This window comes from Hesperophylax consimilis, chromosome 8 (genome assembly GCF_061612785.1).
Source record: "Hesperophylax consimilis isolate HC1 chromosome 8, BYU_Hcon_1.0, whole genome shotgun sequence".
In the NCBI taxonomy this organism is placed as follows: domain Eukaryota; kingdom Metazoa; phylum Arthropoda; class Insecta; order Trichoptera; family Limnephilidae; genus Hesperophylax; species Hesperophylax consimilis.
The window spans coordinates 4,651,565-4,672,227 of NC_142843.1; the positions used below are offsets into that span (position 1 = coordinate 4,651,565).

At 36.0% G+C, this 20,663-nt stretch overlaps 1 protein-coding gene across 2 annotated transcripts in view; it reads right to left on the reverse strand.

The window, feature by feature from the left end:
• Positions 1–9,736: 9,736 nt before the first annotated feature.
• Positions 9,737–20,663, reverse strand: part of IA-2 (tyrosine phosphatase IA-2) — a 176,482-nt gene continuing 165,555 nt past the window's right edge. The window contains exons 19-22 of one of the 2 annotated variants that reach the window (XM_089634798.1): positions 19,825–19,991; positions 18,113–18,166; positions 17,291–17,468; positions 9,737–11,785 (exon numbers count right to left, since the gene is read on the reverse strand). In XM_089634798.1, coding sequence (XP_089490924.1) covers positions 11,675–11,785; positions 17,291–17,468; positions 18,113–18,166; positions 19,825–19,991 — 510 coding nt within the window. In that variant the 3' untranslated portion in view covers positions 9,737–11,674. The remainder of the gene's footprint in view (positions 11,786–17,290; positions 17,469–18,112; positions 18,167–19,824; positions 19,992–20,663) is intronic. The other variant, XM_089634799.1, reaches the window with a different exon arrangement.

The following is a 20,663-nucleotide window of genomic DNA, read 5'->3' on the forward strand; positions in this document are numbered from 1 at the left end:
TCTAACACAAAATGTGCTGCCTTCGATTTTGTATACGCCCTCCAAAAGCATATAGACCAGGGTAAGCATGCTGCAGGCTTATTTATAGATTTAAAAAAGGCTTTCGATACGGTTGACCATGGGATACTACTAAAGAAGCTAGAACACCTAGGCATAGTAGGCACTCCCCTGAAGTTACTGTGTAGCTACCTCTCTAACCGACACTGTCAGACCTTTGTTGGAAAAGGGACAAGCAGCATGGGAACGATAACATGTGGCGTGCCTCAGGGCTCCGTACTTGGACCATTACTATTTTTAATATATATACATGATATTGCTAAATGGGGACTTAAGGGTACAATACAACTCTATGCAGATGACACAGTGATTCTTTATCACAATAATTTTTTATTTAATATCAACGGTATAAATATACCATAAACAATGATAACATGTCACAGTTAAAATCGTAAAAATATTTTAAAAAAAGAATTACAAATATATGTGGCATTTGATTGTAAAATGACATTAGAGAGTAGGTAAGTAAGTAAACAAGAGATACAAGTACATAAGTTTCTATAGTGCAAATAAGGTAGAATTAGATTAAATTAATATTGATTGAAAAGATTTGATAGCATAGCCCTCTTGTACCTACCTTGCGTGCAGTTAAATAGATCTGCCACATCTGCGTATCTATTACTAACTTCATGCAACCTAGGTACAAGCGAGTGTTTGGAATACTCAGTCCTGATATTGTTGCATTTAAACAAAATTTTAGATCGAGTAGCTCTCGTGGGTATATGAAATTCAATGAGGTTAATTAAATCTGGACTGTCTATACTACCATTTACAATTTTGAACATAAATATTAAGTCGGATATAATTCTTCGATCTGAGAGTTTTAATAAATTTAGATTTTTCATCAAGTAATTATAATTTATATTTTCAATGGGAATACCGAGTTTAAAATTAATGTGTCTTAGGAATTTATGTTGAATTTTTTCGATTGAATCTGAATGTAATTTGTAGTGGGGGGACCAGATCGAGGAGTTATATTCGACTTGACTACGAACCAGGGATGTATACAAAATTTTTAATGTTGAAATATTCTTGAAACCTCTGGAATTTCGAAGAATGAAGCCTAGCATTTTCATTCCTTTATTATTAATATTATTTATATGCGATATAAAGTTTAATTTAGAGTCGAAAGTTATCCCCAGGTCATTAATTTCTTCGACAGAGGTAAGGATTACTCATATGAATGAATAATTGGTTGATTTATTCTGTAAAATTTAATTGAATAACACTTATTTATGTTCAGATGAAGTTTGTTAAGAGAACACCAATTAATTAACCTGTTCAAATTATTTTGTAGACAGATACAATCTTCAGCGCTTTTGATTATTTTAAATATTTTTAAATCATCTGCGAAAAGTAACGTATTAATATCTTCATCAAATATATTTACAATATCATTTATGAACAATAAAAATAATATTGGGCCTAAATGAGACCCCTGTGGTACACCACTTTGATAAGCTATAAATCACCACAGCTATAAATTGATTGGAAATGAACAAATTGATTTTTACAAGTAAAACTCTATTAGTTAGATAGCTAGCAAACCATTCTAAAAGTTTTCCGTCAATACCGAGCTTACGTAGTTTGATCAGGAGAATTTTATGGCATACTTTGTCAAAGGCCTTGATAAAGTCCGTATATATGGAATCGACTTGAGTTCTGTTAGCTAATGCGTTTGATATATAGTTTTCATATAACGAGAGATTTGTCCGAGTTGATCTACCTGACAAAAATCCGTGTTGATTCGGAACAATGAGATGGTTAATACATGGTGAAATTTTATCAAGTAATAGTTTTTCAAAAAGTTTAGGAATTACAGATAGCTTACATATTGGTCTATAGTTAGTAACATCACTTTTATTACCCTTTTTAAATATAGGAGTTAGATAACAACGTTTCCAAATATCAGGGAAGCACCCTGTGTCAAGGGATTGATTAAACAATAGAAAAATCGGCTCAGCCAGTGAAGTAATGCAATTTATCAGGATATTGGGATGTACATTATCAGGTCCAGCCTTTTTGTTTTTGTCTAAGGATTTGATTTTACTTATAACGTCGTTTAAGTTGATGTGTATGGCAGGGATATGTATGCTCTCGTTAAGCGACGAAGGTGGTATATAATTGTCTGGGATATCTTCGTCATAGACGCTTTTAAAATAATCAGCAAAATAGTTAACTTTTACATTCATGTCAGTACTACTCTTTTCTTTGAAGTGCATTGAAAGGGGTAAACCTTGTTTGTTTTTTCTAAGAGAGTTAACGTGAGTGAAAAAGTTTTGTATAATAGAAGGTATAGAGTTTTCGATTCCATTTATATAATTGAAATATGAATTTCTTGATAGTTTTTTACATTGAGTTCTATAGTTGTGAAATATCTTGTAGTCGATAAGAGAGTTCGATTCTTTAAAGTTTTTGTGTGCAATTTTTTTACAGATAACTAGGTTAATTAGCTCGCCACTGAACCATTTTGAAAGCTTCGCTTCCTTGAAGTGTAAAAGTGGTACAAAGCTTTCAATGGCCTTATTAATAATTTTGTAAAATAATTCAAGATTATAGTTAATAGTATTATTATGGTGAAGAAATGACCAGTCTTCATTTGCAAGATATTGATTCATGTTAGAATAGTCAGCTTTGGAGAAATTATAAGTTAGGTTAGGAAGAACAGTTGTGTCATCTGGTGAGTTATTAGTAGTGATGGTTATGCTTAGAGCGGGGTGGTGGCAGTCTAGGGGGAGAAGCTCGTCAACTGATTTAGCAATATGGACTGAGGTATCACTGCAGAATACTAAATCCAGCAGCCGATTATTGGTATTGTAGACTTGATTGACTTGATGTAGAGAGAGTAAGTTCGTCATATCTATTATTTCGCGGGCATTTTCTGGTAGGCTTAAGTTGTTATAAGAGTCCTTATTCATCCAATCAATGCAAGGGGTATTATAGTCACCAAATAAAATTGTTCTGGCATCAGGGTATTTATTTTTAAAGGTTTCGAGGTCATCTATGTGGTTTCTGTAGACTGTGATATTGGATCCAGGAGGAATGTAGACACATCCCAGTAGAATTTTGCCTGATTTAGTTTTTAGTAAAACGAATACCTGTTCCACGTCCAGATGTTTACAAATTAATCGAGTGGATGGCAGTAATTTTGTAACGGATATAAGAACTCCTCCTCCTCTGGTTTTAGTACTAGTGGCTGGATTTCTGTCAAGGCGGTAGGTGTTGTAAGATGAAAATCCAAGTTCCTCGGTGTGAATATCAGGATCAAGCCAAGTTTCGGTAAGAAGAAAAACTTCAATGTGTTGGAGTAGTGGAAGAGTAGTTTGTAGCTCTATGAGTTTGGTACGGCAGCCTCGGATATTTTGGCCGTATCCGATGATGTGTTTGAGTTTTCTGAAGTTGATCTTATTATTGTGGGCTTGTTATTCATATATTTTATTGTTAACCCAACTTCTCCTCCCTTTATTCGAGTTTCCAATTCTTGGCGGAGGTCCGACAGGAATTTTCATTGGTTCGGTGTTTGGTCGGAAAAGATTTTAACAGTGGAGTTGGTCAGATAAAAGTTCTTTCTCCTGAGGATATTTATTGCTTCAGTGGAGTTCTTTAGAGTAACCTTAACGGGCCTAGGTTTATCCGGCCTCACTGCTCCAAGGCGTAAAGTGTTGATAGAGTTAATTTCAATGTTACTATCAATCTTATTCAAGATATTTGTAATTTGTATTTTGTCATCTTGTATTTTTTCTATTTGGTTGATCTTAGAGCTTTCAGGAATATTTATGATTATAAGATTATTTGCTCTTTTTTTTCTTTCTTCGAGTTCGTCGGCTGCTTCACAAGTAGATACTACTGAGTTAGGTTTATTGGATAATGCTTTAAAAGCTGACAGCTCACCCTCGAGTGCTGCCATTTTGGCAGCCATTTGAGCAATGGTTCCGAGAATAGCATTTGTTTTTGGTACCATTTTTGCAATTTGATCTTTGTTTAATTTGCTTATTGGGTCAATTATTAATTCAGTGAGAGCCTCAACCGCGTTTCTCGCCAGATTGATGAATCCTTGGGAATCCATTTTATTAACTTAATTTTTTTTTTTTTTGGAAAAATGGAGGATGGGTCAGCCTGTATTTAAGGTGGAGTGATTTGAAGTAGATACTAGGGACCCAGCCGCGCGGTAGTAGTTTGGGTGACAATAATACTTAATGTTTTGACTTTTAATTATATTGACAATGCTCACTCAGTTATGAATTTAGGAACCAGCAGGATTGCTTTCCGACTTCCTTAAACTTGCAGTCTCTCAATGACTCGTTAAATTGTTAGTTTCACTGTTTAAAAATACTGTAAAATATTAAATTGTGTTAAGCGTAAAATTGAGTGTGCTCTCCGTGTCACTGTACTAGAAGGTACTGAAATGATTAATGATTTAAACGAACTTGAAAAGGAAATGGAAAGGGATGTAGCTTGCCTGGCAAACTGGCTGCGATTAAACAAACTTAGCCTAAACATAAAAAAAAACACATTACATACTGTTTGCAAATAAAAAAAATGTAAGTCTTAATATAAGTCTTGATAATAACCGCCTTGAAAGGGCTGATGTTACAAAATATCTTGGCCTTTTCATTGATCCACAACTCACATGGAATCACCAATTTAAACATGTTCTATCAAAAATTACTCCTATAACTGGTGTTTTATATAGACTTCGCGGGTTACTTCCTCCCTCTCTATTAAAATCGATTTACCATGCTATGATTCTTGTTATTTGTTTTTGGGGTATTATGCCGTGTTGCGCTAACTCCTTCTTTAGCCAACGTTTCGGACAGCATTGCAGTGTCCATCATCAGGGCAGATGTCTTATTATATACAAATAAGACATCTGCCCTGATGATGGACACTGCAATGCTGTCCGAAACGTTGGCTAAAGAAGGAGTTAGCGCAACACGGCATAATACCCCAAAAACAAATAACAAAAATACTTTTGGCCGTGAAAATCTTAAATCATTTCATGCTATGATTCACTCACATCTAATATATCTCGCCAGAATCTGGGGATTTGCTACAAAAAAAATGATTTCAGAAGTCCAAGTCGTCCAAAATAGAGCCCTGCGAAATATTTTCAGTTTACCTTGGGACACACATGTCAAAGACATCTACAGAAACACCCAAATACTTCCTTTTAATACCATTCCCACTTTTGAAATAACGAAAACTATATTACAAGTAATACAACACTCGGCACATTCCAACACTACACTCAATTACAATTACGACGTACACCAACACAATACAAGAAATCACAACAAACTTCATATACCAAAAATCAAATCAACAAAATATGGACTAAGATCCCTAGAATACATAGCTCACACAAAATATAATCAACTACCCAACGAGATCAAATGTGCAAGTCAATGTAAAAAGACCCAAACTAACATGCTCAAACTTCATCTTATTAATGACTATCTGAAATAATAATGTTGTGTATGTCCCATCATATGTCCATTTAATACATACAGCTATATGTTTCATGTGATGCGTATCATTCCCGCAATGAGTTTATTAACTCCTGGGAGTACAATGCTTTATATAATATACTATATTCTGTATTTTATACTTTTAATAAAAAAAAAATAAAAAAAAGTATAACAAATAAGCAATAATTAGTCGCCTGAAATATCAATACAAATTGAAAACATCTCCCGAGTAAAAATAAATGCCGCCGACGGGAATTGAACCCGCAACTTCTGATGTCCGGTCAGGTGCTGTGGACCACTGAGCTACGTCGGCTTAATTATTTGTTATCCTTTGTACTATGCATAAAAGGCCTTATCTTATAAACATTACTTTATCATAAATACTACTTACAAATCTACTTATGTGTAAATAGAAATGTTTACTGATAAACTTTTAGTAAATACCTAATATATCGGAACACATCTTCATGCACCTGCGTTTCCTTCGGTAGTATATAATGACATCGTGATAAAACATTAGGCTTTAACTAAAAGTTTATCAGGAAACCTATCAATTCATTCGTTGGGCCAGCAATAATTTGAAGAGTTTCTTAATAAATTAGCAAAATTTATTTTTCTCAACACAAACAACACATATTGTTTTAAGAACTTAAAAACTCCAAGAGAAATCTTATCTTCGCAAAACTCGAAAAGTAGTCTACCGATATCGCTGAAAATTTCAAAATTTATTCTTATTAGCGCCATGAGCGTTTAGAGAGTGGTTTGAATGATAAAAAAGTCGGAGACGCCCGAAAAATACGTTAGCATTGATGGTTACTATTTCCTTATCTATATTTAAACTTGACATTCAATCTTCATACTCCCCTTTTACACTAACAATATTTGTACGTAATCAAATTACAACGTTGTGCGTATCAATGGCTTTTTTGCTTTTTTTTTATCTATTTATGAAACTAGGCACTTTTATAGAAACATCCCATTATGTACATATTTAATCAATAATAATAATATGAGAATTTTGTTTTTACTCCTTTCGTGTAATTCTGGACAATAAATTTTGTACCACATTAAATTTATAACATTCACGGAGAAAAATGTGTATTGCTTATTTATTAAGAATCTCTTGAAAATGTTGGTGACCCGGTTAAAACGGGTTTGCAAGCTATTTCCTGATAAAGCCAATACATCGGAATACATGTCCATGCACCTCCAAGAAATGTAAAAAAAACATATTAGGATTTTTATGAACACTTGTTCCGATATCGTGATAATACATTCGTATTTTACTAAAAGTTGATTAGAAAAACTATCAATTCGTTCATTAAGGGCCAGTAATCCCGTTTATAACCGAAATTCGACTAATGTGAAGAGATTCTTAATATGTTAGCGACACTTATTTTTCTCCGTGAAGAGTGGAGCGGATATCGACTGTTTTTTGGCAAAACGTTTTTTTTGGTACATGTATCAAGGTAAAGTATTTTGATTAAGGCATTTTTAATACTACAACTAAACATATGATATGATATGATATGGTGATATATTTCATTTGAAAACTAATCAGTATAAATGTTGTATATTCTATCACTTTTATTCTTCTAGACACAAATAGACCTATGTACCCATATAACTTCCCCGCTTCTACTATTTTGTTTTGTTGAATCTTTTAAATTCAATTATATGCGTGAGTATTCATTTTTGCCATTATGTTTACATTCTTCTTTATGATATTAATTTTTAAGTGTTTACTCTGATACAAAATGCTTGTATTTTTTTAAAGAAAAGCCCACTAGGGCGTGTAATAAATAAATAAATAAATATATTTTTAGGTTATTTCGAGAAAACCTTAGTTGAAATTACTCAACTCTCAATATCGCAAATTTATACAGAGAAAAATGAGTATGGCCAATTTATTGAAATCCTGTTAAAAAAGTGATTGCAATCCTTTCCTAATAAAAAAGTCAATTCAGAATATATCGGAACACGTGTTCATGCAGGTGTCATTAATAAATATAATGACGAAATGTTACAATATTAGATTTTTTTTGACCACGTCTCCGACATATCGATAATACATATTTTTGTTTTACCGACAGTTTGTTAGGAAACCTGTCAATTCATTATTATAAGGCCCGCAGTCTCGTTTCTAACCGAGATACAAATAAATTTACCAGATGTTAAATAAATTATCAATATTTTATATCAGTAAGTTTTCTCCGATTTGCAATATCTTACTTCCAAATTTTGGAAATTAAATAACCACTTAGGTACAGATGAACTTCAAAACTTTCAACTAGTTTTACGAATCTCTAATTTTTTTGTTTTTATCTTCTCCTGTAAAATTTTAATTTTGTGACTTAAATAGTTTTACGAAACCACAGTCGAAATAATACTACAATGCTGAATTGTTTAAACTTTAAAGAATATATTACAAACCTTACAAGTTATTAAAAAAATATTCTAGTTTATTCTGACTACTTCCTTGTTCCTTCCCTGTAAGCCCTATAAAAAAATTAAGCTGAGCCCCCTAGTTTGGAAACTGGTGAGCCCCTTGATGTGAGCTATTTTATTTACATGTATTTTAAATTATAAAATATACGAGTAGGTCATTCAATAATTATTCTGTTTTCATCACATTAGAGGCAAAATTGGCAATTTTATTAGCTAATAGTAATAATGATTAAATAAATAGTCCCGCTCAACCTACAGCCTACAGTGTTAATATAATCAAACAAAAATTTTGGTGTCGAATTTTTAATTCATATACTTTTGATTTCAAATTTGTACTTTGAATTTGTCTTTCAACGTAAATCAGTCGTTTGTAATTTAAATTTAAGCCCGTCAAACGGGTTTTTAAGCCTGTGACAGACCACGCTATAAGCGCGCTATACAGGGTGTATCGGCAAGTACCCGACAAACTTTAACCAGCTATTCCTCAGCACATTTGGAGTAAAAAATGTTATGGGCGCTTTGCTGTCCGGTAACATTTTTTTCCATTAAAAACAAAAAAAAAAAAAAAATCCTCACTCCGTCACTGTCATTTGCCTTGTTTCTCGTGTTCAACAGCTGTTATTAAATAACAATCTCAATTCAAGCAGCATCTCCTTTCGCAAACCCCCCTTCCTGTTTCGCAACTACCCCCTGTCACGTAAATTTCTACCCTCCCCCTATTTAGTAAGTGACGCATATTTTGGGCGACCCCTAATGACCTTTGTCAGTAATAAGCATTTAATATAGAATTTAAATTCATTTCCTTAACCGGTGCACTTTTCATATGCACAGATTATGCAAATTACACTTTGTTTCAACTCAATTACTTCAATTTTTTTTTACATTAGTTTGCCATTAAGAGGTCCCGAGGAAATTAATTTCTCTCAGGGCCAATGTCACCTTTTTGGGGTGTTTTTTTATTGAAAGAAAATAGAGGAAGATCTGGGAAGGAAAAGGGTGTGAGGGGTGGGTAGGAATCTGGGGGGCGAGGGGGTCCAAGAGTGACGGATGTTTAAATTCACCCCTCCCACTACGGTGCAAGGCGATGTGTCGAGAGAGTTCTGCTGGAGAGGTAAAAAGATCTACCTCAACCAGTCTCTCCAAATCCGGCCCGCCACACAATAGGTGGGCAGATGCATCCGCCGCCAAAACCTAGAGAATCCTCATCCCATGAATCTGGGCACCACTACTAAGAAACCAAACGCAGCGCATCTGGGGTAAACTATGGCAGAGGTGTTATATAATTTGCGAGGCATACCCGCCTTGAAAATTGAAAAGAAATACGATTTTAAGAGATGCATTATAATTCCATTTTTATTCAAGGTTCTAAATTTACCTTATTAAAATATCCCTTTTCCGCCATTTTGGACATTTTTATATACGTAGAGTGACACTTGTTAAGGTTTCTTTTCAATTTAAATACGCCCAATTAAACTTCATTATCCCAAATAACCTATTTTGTGCAAATAAATAGCTGTTTCTTGAAATTATTGTCGAAAAAAAGTGTAATTTTCAAAATCTAGGCGGATAGGGAAATAGGTAATTACCAGTCATTGACATCTTACTAAGACACCAAATGGCGTAATATAAAGTGATGTCGTATAGTTTCTGAAGAAATGTATTAGGGAATAAGTTTCAATAAAATAAAATATAATGCTCTGTATTCATCTATTTATTTATTCAGTTAAAATACCTGATACAACATAAATCTTGACAGTTAACTATAATCTAAAAATACGATAATTATAGATTTGGGGTTATGTGTGTCCAATTCTCTTAATTACATAGTTACCAATTACAGTATGACTAGATATATTTTTTGTTTAAAATAAAGGACACATTTTATGACTTTGTAATAATTAGACATTTACACATTATAACAGATTGATACTTTTGTCAATATGGCTGATAATGTTATATAGCGATAAGTATACTTTCAATTTCATTCTTTCAGAATATATAGTATAATGTGATATTCATAAACAAATATAAAACATTGGGTAAATAATGAAATTCTTTTAGAATTCATGTTATGTGATATATCTAGTAATTTGAGAAGGAGGTACTATAATTTTATCATAATATGCATGTTTGGAAGTCGTATTACAGATATATGTCAGAGAATAGAGGACAATATTGAATATTCAACACAGCAATAAAAATAGAATATATTTGTAAGTGTAAGTATGTACGTGTGTACGTGAGTAAAAGCGGAAATGATCCTCGCTGCGAGGCTGGATGCAGCCAAGACCGCTTCCGCAAAATACGTTAAAAATATATCTTTAGGTTTATCTTAAGTCATGTATAAATACTTTTTATGCAATTTGTAAATATTTTGAATATAATTTCAAATGTATAAATATGTTAAATCTTACGATAAAATATAGCCACGGGCTCAATTGACTCACACTAAATCGAAATAATAATTGTAATAAATAGTATGATTATGTTCTTCTTGACATAATATTATCATTTTGAAGGAAAATGCAATATTGGCAACGTTGATAACTTTCATATTGTACTTAAAGGCCTTGAACCTAAAACACAGAAGTCGTCTCATTTGTGCTATAAAAATAAAACAATGTGAAATGTTTGTCACAAAAATAATTAAGATATGAAATGTTTGTAAAAAGTTTAAAGTATTTTCCTATGACAAAAATAACATGAGTTTATACTCAACGCATACATCATTATATTTCTTAGTTAAAAACGATAGATACATAATATATATTTTTTGAATGGTTTAAAACCGTCAAAAGAGAAGCGTTCAAAGAACTGAAGCCAATAGCCTTTTGCATGCGACACTCAATAAATAAGTTTTTAAATAGTTGATATAAATATATAGATATTATACATAATTAGCTGCCACATTATTCGTGAATGCAATTTCTTTCTGCTTCCGTATGTACATCAAGATTCTAAAACCACTACAAAATATATTTCCTAAATTATGGATACTTTTAGATGCCTTTTTATATTTGTATGTCACATGCAAACACCGTTACAGTTATTTAATCTTAGGGGTGTGTTTAACATAAATCTTTTTTTTTTTGCATTCATGAAACATGTATTCTTTTAAATTTCCACAATCTACTGAATGAATTCGATTATGAGTAAGGTGTTTCTTCTAAATGTAAAATCTTATAGTCGTAGATACCGTGTCCATTGTGAGTCTTCCGTTTGAAAGAATTAGCGTGAGGTCGGTCGAGTCCATACAACACAGGGCGCCACTCACCATGCACTTTCAGGAAACTTCTCTGAGACCTCTGCAGGCAATCTGATGTCCTGATATGTCGGAGATCTCTACAAGCGCTCTAAGCTACTGGTATCTCCAAGATCTCTACAGGTGCCCTGAGCTCCTGGTATCTCCAAGATGTCTACAGGCGCTCAGAGTTTCTGGTATCTGGGAGATCTCTACAGGTGCTCTGAGCTCCTGCTATTCCCAAGATCTCTACAGACGCTCTGAGCTTCTGGTATCTCCCAAATCTCTACAGGCGCTCTGAGCTCCTGGTATCTGCGAGATCTCTACAGGTGCTCTGATATCGTTGTTTGTCTGCAGCGTGTAGGAAGGAATCGAGTATCTGGGACTGGGCCCTGTGTTGTATGGACTTGTGCTGTGGATCCACCGGTAAGAATTGGCTGAAGTAGATGGAGCCCCGTCTTTACTTCTCCTTCTCCTTGTCTTGCTTCTCCTTTTCGGCCGCCAGCTCTTTCTCCCTCTTCTCGTGCTGCTGCTGGAGTTGGGCGGGAAGAGCCTTCAAGATAGCGTGCACCTAAACAAAACAAACAAACATACCAATTAAATAACAAAAAACGTAATAATATTTCAGGAAAGCACACATAAAAGGGTAATGCCTTGATCAGGATTTGCTCTCATGACCTTACACTGTCCAAATAAATGCTAAATACTTAAGTAGGTACTTTAATCATGAATGCACCAGGCAACAACAGATATTGTAACTGTTTTTTTATTCTAGAGAAAAATTACGCTAATGAAGGTATTTTAATTTTATTTTTAAATTTTCTGTAACGTTTTAAAATGATGTGTATTAGATTTCAGGGACAGCCTGACGTGTTCTTCGTCGGTCTCACTATCCTTCCCTAATTTATAGGGATATTTAATATATTCCGCCGTTAAAAGTACACGTAAATGTGTCTTATTGTCTGTCAGTTACGTTAGTGCAGTTATAATAATTTTACGGTGACAGGTGTGGAAGAATGACGAGTTTTAAGAATAATTAGCAAGATTGTTTATCCCAAGGGATAGTGTAGTGTTAGTGAGCCCGAGTCCGGAATTTTTACCAGATGTGACATCTCATCGGCGGTCGCAGCAACCTACCCGTGTCTCTCGCCACCCCGTACCGATACGTCAACCCCCGGTGCCGCAAAAAAATGCAGTGTCAGTGAGCCCGAGTTTGGTATTTGATAATTTCTACCAGATGTGGAGACCTCATCGACCGTCACATACCGATATTTCAACCCCCGCTGCCGCCACCATGCTCGCCGTTACCTTTACCGGCTCCGTTATAGACGTCTGTCGGCTATACGACCTGTCCGTGGTTCGGTCACTGATTCGCTCACGACCATCGCCCCTACAAGATGACCCATACAAAACAATCATCTGGCAATTTCTACACCCCCGCTGCACCGCCCCCGTGCCCCTACGCCCTAGGAAGGACGAAATCGAAATGAAGCCGCGTCTTTTGTCTTCTGCCAATATGAACTATTACAAACAATTATGCAGTGATTAGTGTATTGTTATAGTGATTATAATACTTTTTTTTGTTATTTGTTTTTGGGGTATTATGCCGTGTTGCGCTAACTCCTTCTTTAGCCAACGTTATTTATTTCAAAATAAGACATCTGCCCTGATGATGGACACTGCAATGCTGTCCGAAACGTTGGCTAAAGAAGGAGTTAGCGCAACACGGCATAATACCCCAAAAACAAATAACAAAAATACTTTTGGCCGTGAAAATCTTAAATCATGATTATAATACTTTTTGTTTTAGAATTAAGTTTTTTCATTTGGACATCTGGAATAGTTTTGATGGCGTTAGGATTAAGTTAAATATTATACTAATTTGTATGTTAGTGATTTATACCTAAGTATCAGTATGTTAGACTAGATAAGCAGTTCGTAGAAGGGAATGGCCGACACAGGTGTCGATGAGGCTCGCTATCCATCACATCGCCAACCCTTCGGTGGCGCAAAGAGGAGGAAGGAACTCGAACAATGTCGAATTGGTACGTGGAATATTAGAGGAGGTATGGAAAGAAAGATGAATGAATTGTGTGACACGATGGTTAGCAAATATTTGGACATACTTTGTGTAACAGAGAGTATGAAAAAAGGGAGCGGTACAATGCAGCATAATGATAGGCTCGTCATTTGGTCTGGGAGACCAGATACAGAGAGGGCTTGTCAAGGTGTTGCAGCGCTACTGTCTCCCAGAATGATTGAATGTATGTTGCAGTATGAATGTGTAAGTCCGAGAATAATGTGGATTAGGTTCAAAATCGGTTTGACAAGGGTGTTTCTTGTTGTTTGTTATGCCCCTGTCAATTCTGAGAGCGACGAAGAGAAAGATGATTTTTGGACTGGTGTGAATGATGTGATGAGACTGAAAAATATTAATGAAAGGATTATAATGGCAGGCGATTTGAATGGGTGGGTAGGAATTAGACGTGACGGATTTGAATCGGCCTTAGGTATGTTTGGGGATAAAAGAACGAATGACAACGGGAACAGAATACTTGAAGTATGTTTAGAGTGGAACCTGTTTGTGTCCAATACTTTTTTCGATCATAAAGGTATCCACCAATATACGTGGGAAAGAGGAAATGAGAGGTCAATTATCGATTTTGTAGTAATTGACTCTAGGTTGAGAGCCGTTACCGAGGACACGAGAGTTTTCAGAGGGGCAGAGGTTGAAACTGACCACTTTCTGGTGGTGTCGAGAGTAAACCTCTTTCGCGGTTGGCGCTCTAAAGTGAAAACGGTACTAACGCCAACAAGAATCAAAATAGAAAAACTACAAAACGATAATGAGAGAAGTAAGTATGTGAATTGTGCAGAGATGAGATTGAATGGGAAAAAAATGGATGGTCTAAGCATAGACGAAACATGGAACCACATAAAAGTGAGTCTTTGTGAATCTGCTAGAGAGGTGTGTGGAATAAGTACGCAAGGTAGAAAGAAAGGTGATGCATGGTGGGATGATGATATTAAAGCACTGGTCTCAGAGAAGAAGAAAGCATGGTTATGTCTGATTGCGGCTGGCAGTGCTTCCAGCGAAGAGAAGGATCGAGCGAAAGAAGTATATAAGGAATGTAAGAAAAAAGTAAGAGTTGGAGTGAAAGAACGAAAGAAACGCCTGGAAGAGGAAGAAGGAATGAAAATGACAAACCATTTCCAAGAAAACATTAAGCTGTTTTGGAAGGAAGTCAAAAGGTCCCGGTGTGGCCCTGAAACCGGAAGCATGAAAGTAATAAAATCGAAAGATGGAAAAATGTTGACGAATGAGGAAAAAATAAAAGAGAGATGGATGAAGTATTTCGAGGAAGTCTTTGAAAGCGAAGTGAGTGACAGTGATTCTAGCGGCGAATCAGATACGAACGATGATGGACTGAATGTTACCGAAATTAGCATGGATGAGATAGAAAGATCAATTAAGTGTATGAAGAATGGTAAGGCTGTCGGTTTCGACAATATTGCTGCTGAATATTTTAAAGGAGGTAGCCGTATAATTCTCACATGGTTGTGCAATCTTTTTAACCAATGTTTAAAGGAAGGTTACACGCCTTTAGATTGGAGAAGGGCAGTGATCATGCCATTATACAAAGGTAAAGGGTCACGTATGGAATGTGGGAATCATAGGGCTATTAGCCTGCTAAGTTCAGTTGGCAAGCTGTATGGTAGAATTTTGATTGAAAGGGTAAGAAAGGAAACAAAGGATAAAATATGGGATGTGCAAGGTGCTTTTATGAGTGGAAGGGGGTGCATGGACCAGATCTTCTCATTGCGTATGCTCACCGAGAAGTTTCTGGCAAAAAACCAGAAACTTTTCTGTGCCTTTGTAGATCTACAAAAAGCATACGACCGAGTCGACAGGAAAAAGCTATGGAAGGTGTTGTCCAAGTATGGAGTGAATGCGAATCTGACTCAGGCAATTGCGTCTCTATATGAGGGAAGCGTTGCATGTGTTAGGGTGAACGGTAGTTTTACGGGGTGGTTTGATATCACAAAAGGTGTTAAACAAGGCTGCGTAATGTCACCGTGGTTATTCAATCTATACATGGATAATTGTATGCAAGAATTGAAAGATGTGGGATTGGGCGCGAATTTGAGTAATCTGAAAGTATGTTGCCTGTTGTATGCTGATGATGCGGTGCTGATTGCTAATAGTATGGATGATCTGCAGTCTCTCGTGTCTAGGATGAACGAAGTATGCGTGAAGAATGAGTTAATGATGAATGTAAGTAAGTCTAAAGTAATGGTGTTTGAAAGAGAAAGTACGAAAACAGTGTGCAATATAGTTGTGAATGAGGAATACTTGGAGCAGGTGGATGAATTTGTGTATTTAGGAAGCATGTTTACGAGAGATGGGAAGGCTGACAGAGATATTGAAAGAAGAGTAAATGCAGGTAACTCCATTAATGGAGGACTGAACGCAGTTGGCGCTAACAAAAAAATTGTCCAAAGAAGCGAAGTTAGCAGTCCACAATGGAGTGCTGGTACCTACCCTGATGTATGGAAGTGAGGCATGGAACTGGCAAAGAAAGGATGAAAGTAGATTGAATGCTGTTGAAATGAGATCCCTGAGGCGTATGTGTGGTAAAACTATGTATGATCGTGTGAGGAATGTGGATATCCGCAAAGAGTGCAAGGCTGATGTAAGCGTAATGAGTAAGATCAAGAAAGGGACGCTTAGATGGTTTGGGCATGTAGAGCGAATGAGCGAAGAAAGGAGTGTAAGGAGAATATACGATGCAAATGTGAATGGTAGCAGAAGTCGGGGACGCCCGAGGAAGACATGGCACGACCAAGTGAATCAGATACTTGAGTCCGGCCATGTCAAGAGTCAGAACAATAGAAGAGTATGTATGAGACGATGTATGAATGTGAATGAGGCAAGGAGTGTGTGCCAAGACCGAGTTGTTTGGCGGTCCGTCCTCTCTGCCTACCCCTGCGGGGAAACGGCGTGATGGTTAGTTAGTTAGTTAGTTAGTTAAAATGTACCATTTTAGATTTGCCGCCAAAACTATACGTTTTTATTCGTGAATTCGGCAGCGTTGGCGTCACGCCGGGAGAAATAACAATGTAGCCAGTTTAAAAAAAATAATTATGAATGAAAATATTAAACTTTAACGTTTTTAGTACAATTATTAGAATAAGAAAAAATAAACTTTCACACATTTTAAACTGTATTTATAGGTTGTGAAAGAACCCATTCTTTTCTCTGAGCTTTAATTTGACTATTTTTGTAAGTACAGCCATATTGTCTCGTAAGCAAAATGTTACCCAATGTCATTTGATTTTAACAAACCTGCCTAGCTGTGACATTTTCGAGTTACATGGATTTTCCGCTACGAAAATCTATGTAAGGAAATCATATAAAGATGTCAACTGTGGGTGGATGGATCTCTGGATGAGTATAGAGTCGAATAAACATTATTATGACAAGACTATGCAACACGGCAGCGGCGTCACATTGTTTTATTTGAACTTTGTACGACTGTTTACATCTCTTATCAATCTTATCACAAATTTAATCTAGAAATGACTACTGGGATATAAAGCACTTATACAAGGTAGCAGGAAACAAGTAGCACAAGAGGGAAAATCTACATCACATTTTGAGACGATTTGGTAGTATAACTTTTGATTTGAACTTTCGTTTTCGAGAAGTTGGTATTTTTTAGTTCAATTAGGGCGCTGGGAAATCTGTCAGCTCTTTATTGTATTTTTAAATGAGTTGAAGCACAGACGAGAATCAAAACCAGAAGTAAAGGAAAAATATGAATTTTTTGAATCTACATCGGAGGACGTATGTAAAGTTATAAAATTCTTTACTTGAATAATATTATTTCCACCTTAAAAGTGCACCCAGTTTTCCAGTGTATTAGAATTCACAACCCGAGCAACGCCGGGTTGTGAATTCATGTTAACTAGTTAAAGGTGAAAAATCCGATTTCCGGAAATTAGTGTTTTCCATAAACCATTGGAAACCCTATCAGTGAAAGTCAGTAGACTGTCAGTAAGTGATGAAGCTTACCTCCTCCGCGACAGCCATCAGCACGAACTCGAATTGCTGCTTGGTGGTGACCATGTGTGGGCGCTGGTCTCTGATGTGCTCCAGGGTGGCCGCGATGTCGATCTCCTTGGCACCCTTGGCCATGCGGTTCAGCACCATGTCGATCAGGCAGTATGTTCCGGTGCGACCGGCTCCATCACTGCACATATAAGAAGAAGAATGAGTACCTAACAGTACCTGTTAAAACCTTGATTTTTTGTTACTGTCATTTTGTTCATAAATAACCAAAAGTAATTTTCTATCCCTCCAGGGATAACGTAGATGTGATATGGCAATTTTTTCATCATATCATCAGATCATAGTTATTATCCATACACATTATATAGATCATTGTTATTATCCATACACATTAAATAGACCATAGCTATTATCCATACACATGCTGAGAAATGTCATCGCTAGAGAATTCTATTTTTGCTAGCAAATGTATTTAAATTAGATTTTTTTTTTTGGTTTTAATAAGGATTGAATCTTCCCCTCCCCAGGAACTGGGGTCAACCGCGATAACAACTTAACCAAATCCCAATTGGGTAGGACAGACATTTATTTCTGCCGTAATGTTATCCAATTTCAGAGAAATGCGTATAGGTCCACGTGTCTATGCGTGATTGCAACCAAACGTTGATAGAATGCATCGTCATCGACAACGAGTCTGTATGCTGAGTTGCAGCTCGATCGGATGTCAGGAAGTGGGTTATTTTCCAACACCAAGATTTATATTCAGTCATTCAACAAAAGTGAAATTTAAATGTATGTTTTTATGAAGGTATTATATTTGTTTACCTGCAGTGGACCACAATAGGACAGGAGCGACCGCGATAGGATTTGTTCACTTTTCTGTAAAAAGAAAAACACATTATAATAATAAAACTATCAGATATACATTGCCTTTAAATCATAGGCTGTTGGGTCGCTTCTCCAAACAATTAAAATAATACAAAAATATATATTAACAACATAGCAACATGATTTGTAATCTAATATCTGGACATAACCTGCAATTTTCGCAAAGTTGTGTTATCGCGAATCCCCCATCACATACAAATTTGTATGTATGGGCCCAGGTGTGGTACGGTATTCTCCAGAAGTCGTTCCCTTGGATGAATCTGAGATATTAAGGTTCAAAGCTTAATTAACTTCATAGCTTAGGTTCATAGCTCAAAATGATGTTTATGGGAAAGCGAATATTATGAAGAAAGTTTTGTAACTGAACTAACTTTATGTTTAATAATGTCAGATGCAACCTCGTTGTCCCAAATACGTGTTTTTACTCCTTTATCCGGGCCTCTTCAAGACCCGCATTAATAAATTCCTTCCTATAGCCACTACCTCACCCTGCCTCACAATGCTGACCAACCTGGTGGCGATATAGTTCCCTGTCTTCACACTATACAGACAGGGGCGCTATTGTGAGGTAACATTAAAAAAACATATTCCCCCTCCCCCACTGGTTCCTTAGCTTTTGTAAAATGGGGTCGCGACCCGAAAAAAATTAGGAACCCTGCACTAAATTAAAAAAAAATCTAATTTTTTTTCGAGATCCGACCGACCTCCTTTATCCAAATTAATCTCCAAAATACATTAGTATGTTCTGTGTTATGTATCAGGGTAGGTTAGGTAAGGTTTGGTTAGCATGTAAGGTTAGTTGTTAACACGTTATGTGCTATGTATCAGGTTACGTTAAGTTAGGTTTTGTTAGCATGTTAGGTTAGTTGTTAGCGTGTTATGTGTTATTTATTTTATTTATTTATATAATTTGTACATTTATTTAAAACAATTACAGGTAATATGGCCTAAGACGTTATAATTGTACCATTTATGCAGTGTATATGCAATGCCAAAAATCTCGCAAATGCGCTATAGGACACAAAGAATATATCTATTTTTTTATCTACCGCATTCAAAAAGCACGTAGCTCTCCCCACAGGTGAGTTCATAAATAAATTAGTGCGGCTTGCTCTACTATATAAAAGATTGTGATGACGTCCTCGAGAGTGAGACTCACAAATTTAATTGGGCCAGTATCTCATTATTAGATAAGTGACCGTTTATTAGTTGAAAAAAATATTTAAGCAAAGCAATACCTCTACGTGTCTCTATGGAGTGGTAATTGGTCATGCCTAATATATAAATCGATTGGTAAAGCCAAGGGTAACGTCCATAGAGCCGCGAGAATAAAAACCTTAAAAAAAAATTATGGACTCTTTCAATGCGTAAAGTGTATGTTAATTCATGTGGAGCCCAGATGATCGAGTTTGATTCAAGTACACTTAGGACTAGTGTGTTATATAATAACGTCAGTGTTTTTGTGTTACGAAACGGATATGAGTTTCTAATTACGAAGCCGAGAATGTATCAGGTTAGGTTATGTTAGGTTTGGTTAGCATGTTAGGTTAGTTGTTAGCATGTTATGTGTTATGTATAGGTTAGGTTTGGGTAGCATGTTAAGTTAGTTGTTGGCATGTTATGTATTATGTATCAGATTAGGTGGGTACCTTCGGAATTCCAGTAGAGCCTTGGTGGACGAGGGCACTCCGCGGTCGGGCCAGGAGAGGAAGTGGAACTGGGTGACAGTCCTGGTCTCCCCGGTCTTCAGGTTCTTCAGGTAGAAGCTGCGCACAAGGTAGTCATCACACCAGATGTGCTCGCTCACTAGGTGGACCTTGGGAAGTACAAATAAAAGATGAATATACATAATAACATTTGGACCATTTTTGAGAAAAATCTTTTACTAATCCACTCTTTCCTACTACTAACTATAGTACCTGATTTATTACAATAACTTAAGAGGAGACGCGAGTGCCGAGAAATTTGAATAATAGTTATTTAACAAAACTGTTGCTGACACTTTTACCCACTGTAACCCCCCCCCCCCCCAAATACTGAGCGAAAGAGATAACTGCATCTCAGGATGATTATACCCATAAATAAACTAGTTACTAAATAATAATTGGTACTAAAAAACCATAGATATGCTAAAATATATACACTAAAATCCTCATTCAGAGCATAATTATTATACTCTACACCAGGGGTCACCAATTACTTTCATTAGGGATCCGTTTTTTTTAAATACATGACCGTCGCGGTCCGGAAGGGAAAAAGCCTAACAACCCCCCACCAGGCTATTGTTATTAAATCTTGGAGATGTTCATCGGTAAGTCTGCTCCGGATTTTTTTTAATGAAGTTCATCTTGGAAAATTCTGCTTCACAAACATATGATGACCCAAGCAAAGTGAGAAGTTTCAAGGGTATTTATTACCACATTTTTTTTTTATCCAAAACTCTTGACAAGAAACTTCCTGTTTTTGGTGTTTTAAAACTGCATTCTCT